Genomic DNA, 9,324 nt, shown 5'->3' with positions numbered 1-9,324 from the left:
TAGCAAACTCGCGTTATAAACTTTCCCAGCTGCAGCGGCGTCCAGCGCCTGCCGCACTGCCACACGCTGCCTCCTGCGGGGCATTTCCCGGGGCCGCCCCGCTCCGTGCCCGGGGCTGTTCCAGCCTGTGCCCGGGGCTGTGCCGTTCCGTGCCCGGGGCTGTTCCAGCCTGTGCCCGGGGCTGTGCCGTTCCGTGCCCGGGGCTGTTCCAGCCTGTGCCCGGGGCTGTGCCGTTCCGTGCCCGGGGCTGTTCCAGCCTGTGCCCGGGGGCTGTGCCGCTCCGTGCCCGGGGCTGTTCCAGCCTGTGCCCGGGGCTGTGCCGTCCCGTGCCCGGGCTGTTCCAGCCTGTGCCCGGGGCTGTGCCGCTCCGTGCCCGGGGCCGGGCCGCTTGGTGCGCGGGGCGGTGCCCTCTCGCCCCGCGCCTGGCGGAAGCTCCGCGCGGCTCTGGGGCTCAGGGCGGCCAACGGGAAGGCTCAGCGGGAGAGGAAAGGGGACAGCATGCGGACTTCTCTTCTTAAATACTTTCCTCTAAGTCTTTTTGATCGGCTTTGGATTTAGATTTCCAAGCAGAAAAGTTTCAGTCCTCCGTTTATTTCTTTCTTTCACTTGCTTCTGCGAAGTTTTGCCTTGAACTTCCCCCCCCCCAGTTCTCTTTCGCTAGTTTGCTGGGAGGACAAACCTCCGACGCTTTCCGACACAAGCTAGAAGGGAGTGTGCTATTTGTCGTTCATCGAGCAGACCCTCGAAGTTGAAATGTCCCTGCTTAGGGAAAAAAATGCTTTGAAAGTTACGCAGGTTCTGTGGCCTCTTTGAAGCTGTAAGAAATGGGAGTTTTCCTTGAAATATCACCACACGGAACTCTCTACCCTGAAAACAAAGAAGTGCAAGAAGCCTCAGATTATTTAAAATTAGACCGTGTTTTTTTAATGTAAATGTACATACATTTAAATAGGGAGGTATAAAATATTCCAGGTCTTGCTCCTCGTACTAATCAAGGCTGCTGGAGGCTCCCTGAGCCATCATCTTTTATAATTATAATTACACGCGTCAATCAAGACCTTCAGGCAAAGTCAGAACAAGGCAGGCAAACTCAGGAGAGAAATCACATTTAAAAAAAAAAAGTTTGGAGAACTTAGTAAGGAATGGATGGAGAAGAGATTAGAAGAAAGGGTAATTAAGGTTGCTCAAGGCAATCGTGAGAGCTAGAACTCCATGTTAAATTAAATGTAGCCACAAGGGACCAGGTATCATTTATAATATGTACTGCCCTAAACTGTTACTTCGGAGAAATGTGGATGTGTAATAACCACTCCAAAGTATTTCCATCCATAGCGATAGCTCGCGGAGTGGCTTTGCGATGTACAGTTTGAACTCGCTCCAAACCCTTCCCCGGCGGAATGACATTAAGCCCAAAAGTAGGAGGGAAGAGCTGGGGGGGCCGGTGGGTGCTAGGGCCGTGCCCGAGGGAGGGAGTCGGTCGGGGCGAGCCGGCCCGGCCCGGGGCAGCCGCCGGCGGGGACAGGCAGCCGCTTCGGCGGGACTGCCCGCGGGGGCCGCAGCCCGCCTGGCCCCGGCTGCGCCCGGGCCGGTTTCGCCCGCCCTGGCCGGACGCGGGGTTTTCTTGCCCGGCTTTCTCCTAAAACGCGGATCCCTTTCCCGGAGCAGCAATAACGAGAGCGGCGGCACGGAGCGCCCCGGCGGGGCGTCGCCAAGCGGCGTGTCCCACCCGGCGGCCGGCGGGAGGGAAGGCACCGGCTCTTTCCCCGACGGAGCCCAGCGGGCTGCGGGAGCCAGGCCCGGCGCTGTCCTGCCGATGTGCATGAGGCTTCCCACGGGGTGCTGTAAAGGCAGCCGGAGCTGTGCTCTGACCACGGTTCTCCCGCGGGGAAGGGCTGCGAGGAGGCGAAGCTCCTCTGCGAGCCGCCCCCGGGCTCCTGTGGCCACCCGTCGGGCCAGCAGCAGGCTGAAGCGGCCCGGCTGCAGGCTCGCAAGGCCGGAGGGCCGCGGCCCCCGCCGCGCCGCGCCGCGGGGACCCCGGCCCGCAGCTCCGACCCCCTCCCGGCGGGCGCCCGGGGAGCGGAGCGGAGCCGCCGCTGCGCTGCGGGAGCCGCCGGGGCTGAGCCGCCCGGGCGGAGCGCAGGGAGATGCTGCGCGGCGGCCCCTGCGAGAGGGGTTGTTAGTAATTAATGTCTCTGGGAACAACTTCCAAGGGCCGAGGCGGGGTCTCAGCCCGAGCTACGTCTGCCTGGAAAGGAGGGCATTCCCTCCGGACGGTTTCCCGCCACCTCGCCTTAGTCGCTCCCGCAGCTGGCCATGCTGCCCTGCTGCGACTTAGTCGCAGGCGAACCGCTAAACTGGGAAATTATAACTTGAGAAATAACGTGCTGATATAAATCACAAGCGCGCCTGCTCGCCCTCCCTCCCGAAGGGGAATGGGGAAAAGGCGAGAATGGCGGGAACCCGAGAGGTCGGAGCCTCTCTGCGCCTCGGGTCCATCCCCAAAATGTCAAACCCTGCACAAGGAAGGAAAGAAAGAGACATTTTCTGCCCCAGTGGTGCTGGTGTTGGGTTGGCTCGGGATCTGCGCTGAATTTAGCAAAGGTCCAGTTACTGGATGCGAAAAGTTTAACCTGCCCAGGAAAGAGCGCAGCCGAGCCCGCTCTCTGCACGAGGAGGGCTTGTCCCACCGCTGGGCACCTTGCGACCGTCGCAAGTATTTAGTAAGTTACAGCCAGGGTCAGTTTTCACAAACTCTCTCCCAGCCGATGGGAAATGCTCTACCCTGCGCTGGAGACAGGTCCGCGCCTCACTTTCCATCGGAAGCAACTTTCACCGCCAAATATTTTCAGCTCTTAATACACACAACGGAGGTTAAAGTGCCAGAGGAGTACGGGCAGCCGAGCGCTGGGGCGGGGGGCTCGGATGCTTTCAAAGGTGCAAACACCGCTCATCCCTCACCGCCAAACCTACGCGCCGCGGTGGGAGCGGTCCGGAGCCCCCCGGGCTCTCCCGGCGTGGGAGGGGCGGGAAGAGCAGCGGGGGGTGGGCAGAGCCCCGGCCCCGGCCCGGCCCCGGCCCGCCGTCCCCGGGCCCCCCGCCCCGCCCGGCTCTCGCCGCTGAGGCACCCGCTTGCGGGAAACGAGTTCTTCGGGACAACTTGGAAACGAGTGCCGCTTGCCTCCCCGTGAGCCGGGGACGGGAGGCTCTTGCTCAAGCGGTGGCTCTGCCGGGGCATTGGCTTTTGTGCAAACGGTGCAACTGGCACCGACAGATTTCACAAGAAGTTTAGGGGCGGGAGACCCGAAAAGCCAGAATAGGTACAGCGAGCTCAAGCGCGGCTCCCGCCCGCTATTCCCAGGCTCCAGGGCTGCGCGGCAGCAAGGTGGCTGCAAGGGCTGGGAGTCTCCAAGCGCAGGGGGTGCCACTGCCCACCCCTGCCCGCCCGGAGGGAAGGCGAGGGCCGGGGGTCCCGCAGCGGGCCGGGAGGGGGGGTGGGGGGGTGATTTGCCCCGCCGGCCCCAAGGGAGCTGGAGCCGGGCTGCCCGCCGGCAAGGAGGCGCACCGCGGGAGGGGGGCAGGCGCAGCCCGGTTCGGTGGGGCCAGTGGCCCGTCGGGCTCCGCTGGGGCGGGGAGGGGTGGCTGCAGCCCAGGTCCCCGCCCCGCAGCCCCGTTTAACTCACTTGCGCTGAGCAAGTGTGTGCGCCCCTGTGCGTGCGTGCGTGTGTGTGGTGTGTGTGTGTGTGTCTGTGTGTGCGCGGGGGGTGTTGCTCATCCCGCCTCTGCCTTATTGGCTGCAAGGGCGGTGTCGGGACCCCCCTTCGCCGGAGCCCCCCGCGCCCTGCAGCCCCCGGGCTCCGGGAGCGCCTCCCCGCGGGCCCGGGGCTAGAGGTCCCGACTCGGCACCTCCGCACTTGTAGCGGGGGAAAGAGGGGGAGGAGGAGGAGGAGGAGGAGGAGGAGGGAGGAGGAGGAAGGGAGGAGGAGGACGGGGGTGGGAACCCTGTCCAGCAGCACCAGTGGCGGCAGAGCGCTCCTGTGCACTGTGCCGCTCCGCATGGATCGGGGCGCCGGGCTGCCGCCGCGCTGAGCCCCGGGCGGAGCTGCTGTGGGCTCCCGGGGTTCCTCCTTCCTCCCCGGCACCCGCCGGTCTTCCTCCTCCTCCTCTCCTCTCCGCCCCCGCGGCCTGCAGCCCGACTACCGCTCCGCGGCTCCCCCAGCCGCGGGCACCCGGCGGCGCTTCTAGGCGGCCGGGGCCGCTCGTTGCTCCCGCTGCAGCAGGGCAAGGGCTGGCGTGGAGCAGAGGGAGGGAAGAGGAGGAGGAGGAGGAGGAAGAGCCAGCGGCCGCCGAGCGCCCCTTGCTCCAGCTAAATCTGTGCTGCCGTGTCCAGGTGCTGGTGTCGCGGACGGACACGGAGCCCCCAGCCCGGCCCGCAGCCGCCTTGTCATGCTGCCCAAAGTGGAGACGGAGGCCCTGGGACTCGCCCGGTCGAATGGGGAACAGGGGCAGATGCCGGAAAACATGCAAGGTAAGGGGGGAAAAGCACGGCTCTCCCCCACCGCGCACTCTCGCGCCCCCCCCCCCCCCCCCCCCCCCCGGCCTCTCGGCAAACCTCCCCTTCGTCCTGCCAAAAAAGTTTACGGTTGCTACCTGCGAGCTCCCCCGCCGAGCCCCTGCCTTCGCGGGCCAACTTCCAGCGTGGCTCGGACGGGCACTGGTGCCGAGGCGACGGCAAGGCCCCGGCCAGGAGGGCAACCGCGGCTGGGGAACCGTCACGCATCTGGCCGGCGGGACCCTTCCCCGGGGCGCTGACGCCCCGCCGGTCACTGCTCGGGGACACCGGGCCCGCTGCAGATCGTGGGGGGGGGCCGCTGGGTCTCGGCCCCAGTCCGCGCGAAACTGACTCGAAGTTTATGGCAGGAGGAGTTAGGCGGGAAGTCCCCCCGAGCACCCCGTGTGCCACACACCGTCCCGAAACGGGGCCCCGAGGGCTCTGCCCCGCGGGTGCGGCGCCCGAGGCGCAGCGCAGGTGGCAGCGCCGGCGCTTCGAAACTTCGCAGCGGAGAGCCCCGACGCCGCGGCGGGTTTGTGCCCTTGCGGGGCACCCGCGAAGGCAGCGGGATGCCCGATCTAGGGTGGCGCTGGAAATGCCTCTGTGGGGCGGGACGGGGCCGTTGCCGGTGCCCCACGGCGGGCCGGAGCGCTGCGCGGGGGGAGCCGGCGGAGACCCCGTCCGAGGGCGGCCGCGGGGGGAGCGGCTCCCTGCCTTGGAGCCGGCAGCGCGGTGCGCGGGCACTGGCCGCCCTACCCTGCCCTGCCCCGCGCCGCTCCCGGGGCAGAAACTCCCGTTCCCGCTGCTCTTTCGGAATTATCCCCTCTCCTCCCGGGAGCCTGCTGGGAAGCAGGGGCGGGGGGGGGGGGGGGGGAGGATGCCGGGGGCCTCGGAGGGTGCCAGGGGCGGCCCGCCCGCCCCTTTCCTCGCCCGCGGAGGAGGCTCCGTGTCAGGGCACGGCGCTCGGAAAACCCCCTGCTTTCCCACTTGGATTTTCCTGCGAGGAAGGGGAACTTCGTCCCAGCGCCGGGCCCTGGAGCCGCGGCCGCGGGAGCAGAGGGGAGGGCCGGGCCCTCCTCCGCCTGCGGCCGCCCGTGTGCGCCCCACGCCACTGGCAGGCGGCGAGCCCCGGCCGTGCCGAGGTGGCTCCGGGACACGCTCTCCCGGGTGCGTGCTGGCGGGTTAATGCTCCCCGGCGGCTCCCCGAGCGCCAGGGCGCAGCCCCCCTTGCCCCGGCGGACGGGCGCGCAGCTCCCGCACCTTCAGCCCGGCCACCGCTCCGGGGGCTTGGGGCGCACTCCCACCGGCCCGGTACCCCCGAACTGTGGCAGCCGCGGGGTTACCGCCAAAGAGGCGACACCCTAAGCGGTGCCGCTGCCGTGCCCGGCGCCTCCCGCCTCGCTCAGGAGCCCTCCGCTGCCGCCGCGCTCGCCGAGCAGGTCGGAGGTTTGGCAGGAGGGAAGGGGAAGGAAAGCGGCCCCGCGGTGTGCGGTGGAGGTTTCTTTTTGGGAATAACCGGAGCGGCTGGCTGGGCTCTTTGTGGGGGAGCCCGGCTCGAGTGACCGCGCTCCGTGCCTTCACGCAGCTTGTATTACCCCCCTCGTCCTCTCCTGAGGGCCGGCTCCTCCCCGCCTTTTCCCCGAGCGGCAGAAACTTCGGGCGACACCGGCGGGCAGGTTTCCCGCCCGCCCCGGTACCGGGGGGCGCCGGCTGGGCAGGCCCCGACCCAGCCCCCGAGGACGGCGGTCCCGGCCCGCTAGCCCCCTGCCCACCCGCGGCGAGCCGCGCCGACGGGGGCCGAAAAGCGTCTCCCCCGTGGCCGCTGGCTGCGAAGCCCGGGGGCGCGGGGCATGCGGCGCTCACCGCGGGGGCTGGGGCAGGGCGCGGAGCCGGCACCCCGAGACAGCGGGTTTGAGGGGCGCGGAGGACCTTGTTTTAAGCTGGTTTTGCAAGTGAGTAACTTGCATTTAACGCGGCGCAGAAGTGCTGGGTCTGTAAGATACAAGTTTAGGCTGAGTAAACAGTTGCAAGCTGATGTTGAAAGAAAACTTTAAGGGAAAAGAACTGAGTTACTTTAAATACACAAGTGACACTTAATCTTTTCATTGTGCTTTTTTAAAGCTTGCCCCTGATAGTTTTTGGATTTAAAAGAGCTGATTTAGTTTGTGATTCCATAAACGAAGGACTAGGTTAAGGGCACTATGGAAATATTTATATTTGGAATACAAAACTGAGGAGCCAAGGGAGTTTGCTCCGCTTGCTAAGGATCGTGCAGATTTGCTGTTGATGAAAAGTTGCATGTCTCAATGCAAGCTGTGTTTTTGAAAATAAAACTTTTTTTCCCCCAACTTGCAATGGTATGCGTGTTTAAGTGAGCTTTCTCTTTAGATAAGAACAGTTGCAGAAAATGTGGGTTCTTAATGTCAATTCTAATTGAATGTGCTATTTCTCCTTTCCCCAGTGTCTCAGTTTAAAATGGTGAATTACTCTTATGATGAAGACCTTGAGGAACTGTGTCCAGTCTGTGGAGATAAAGTGTCTGGGTACCATTATGGACTTCTCACTTGTGAAAGCTGCAAGGTTCTGTACTAATTACTTCATACTAACACAAGTACAGCAAAAAAAGTTTCAGATATAAGCAAAAAAAGATAATTAAAGAAAACAAAATGTGAAATATTTTGGCTTTTTTCTGATATGTTTCTCATTACACTCATGTAACAAATTAACCACCAAAAGCTTTAGGATTTAGAATGAGAGATCTCATCTGCGCAAATGGGAACAACTTAGACTGTTTTGCATTGTAGTTTTATCGTTGCTTTTAAGTATTTTGCTGTTGTGAAGTGATGTAGTTCTAGAACAACTTTCATTCCTAACTGTCCTAAATGTTGATTTTAGTTGATTTATATACATTCAGAGTATTTCTGTTTCTGGAGGATAAAGTAGGAAAAGTATCCTCCATACAGATCAGCTTTGTAAAATCTAATGCAGCTTTAAGATTTTTTCATCCTTCAATATTACAATGTACATTTCTGTGTCTATGATAACAGTGCACTTTTTGCATACAAACTATAACTGTCAGAGCTCACTCAACACACAAAGTCGAGTAACTAATGTATGATTTTAAATGATTCATTAATTTTGAGAATAAAAATATTTGTAAATGCAACTTATCATATTGGAAGATAAATGTATCTGTGTGGTTCTATTATACTAAAAGGGTTTAAATACTTATGAATTTATGACATGTCAAATTTGTCATGTAAACATCTTTTAAAGTTCTTTAAGTAATGAACTGTAAAGGAAACTCCTTTGCCAGAACAATGCAATTTAAAATACTTAGTTGCATGGAAAAATTAATTTAGCACATTATATTTTAATTTAAAAATAATCAATGAACAAACAAATAATCAATGAACAACAAGCACTTGTTATACCTCTAGCATGCACCCCTGGGATGTACAGTAGTCAGAGGTACTCTGTATTTCTGTTATCTTTGCAACAGTGTCCCTGTTTATTTCATGTAAAACTACTTTAAAAGGAATACTTTAATAATTTTGCGATGATTAAAGAATACAAAAGGAACTGGTCAGCCTCACTATTTCTGCTACTACTGTTAGGGGCACAGGAGACTACGGCCAGTCGTACCAAGCTTTGACATAAGTCTATAAAACATAGCACTAGCACAAGAAAACCTCCTCTGGAGTCTGGTGGTTTTCTGCTGGGTACATCTCACTATAATTTAAAATAAACTGTGCAACTTCGTAAGTGCTTGAGTGGTGTCTGAAAAAATATGTTATAATGATTTCCATAAAATAAAATGCTGAAACACTATTCAAGCAAAAGAGGCTAACTTTTGTATCTATCATACAGGGATTCTTTAAACGAACAGTCCAGAATAACAAAAGGTACACATGTATAGAAAACCAGAATTGCCAGATTGACAAAACACAGAGAAAACGATGCCCTTACTGTCGATTTCAAAAGTGTCTAAGTGTTGGAATGAAATTGGAAGGTAAGAGCTACAGTCTTGCTGATATTGTCAACTCTACTATAGATTAATTTTGAAATTAATAGGATTACATATGCTATTACATGCCATTTTATTAAAAAAAGCTACATATTTATTGTGGTTTTGAAATTATAGTAAAAGGTGACTTTATATACTCAATGAAATCGTTGCTTTATTAAAAAAATCTAATGAGTAAATGTTAAATCACTAACAACTAGTCAATTCCATAATCCATTTTTTCATGTATGTATATAATATTCCACTATTTTAGAGGTTGTGAATGAATGGATCCAGATAGAGTAGTTTTGCAGCTTTTTAAAAGGACTTACTTTAGATTAAACATAACATACATAAGAAATGTCCAGATTAGAAAAAAATTAGTCCTTGCTATGGAGAGTGATCTGATTTTCTTTATGTTTTACCTAAGGTTGGGGGTTTTTTTGTATATAGTCTTCTGACAATAAAGCAGAAAACAGAGAAAGAGATAAAATAAGGGGTTTCCTCACACCAACTTGCCTTTGGGATTAAGGAACCAAATAATCTCTAAAGTTGTGTCCTATATTTTTGTGATGCTACACCTGATATACTGTTACAAATGAAAGAGAATAAGGCATTTTGAAGCATACTTTTTGACTTCATTTCAATTTCTCATGTACAGAGAACAATGAAAATCTTACAATACCCATTGAGATAGCTGAATGCAAAATTATCAGACTCAGATTTGAGAATCTTACACAGTTCATTCCAACTTTGATATATAAAATAT

The 9,324-nt window shown here is 57.2% G+C and overlaps 1 protein-coding gene across 2 annotated transcripts in view; it reads left to right on the top strand.

Moving 5' to 3' along the window:
* NR5A2 (nuclear receptor subfamily 5 group A member 2) overlaps positions 1 to 9,324 on the top strand; it is a 98,326-nt gene that overhangs the window by 7,072 nt on the left and 81,930 nt on the right. For both annotated transcript variants that reach the window (XM_074832721.1, XM_074832722.1), the window contains 3 exons: positions 4,388 to 4,525; positions 7,011 to 7,129; positions 8,420 to 8,561. In XM_074832721.1, coding sequence (XP_074688822.1) covers positions 4,388 to 4,525; positions 7,011 to 7,129; positions 8,420 to 8,561 — 399 coding nt within the window. The remainder of the gene's footprint in view (positions 1 to 4,387; positions 4,526 to 7,010; positions 7,130 to 8,419; positions 8,562 to 9,324) is intronic.

The sequence above is a fragment of the Strix aluco genome, chromosome 8 (genome assembly GCF_031877795.1).
Source record: "Strix aluco isolate bStrAlu1 chromosome 8, bStrAlu1.hap1, whole genome shotgun sequence".
Lineage (NCBI taxonomy): Eukaryota > Metazoa > Chordata > Aves > Strigiformes > Strigidae > Strix > Strix aluco.
The sequence above is the reverse complement of the archived record's forward strand: the minus strand, read 5'-3'. Positions and strand labels throughout refer to the sequence as shown.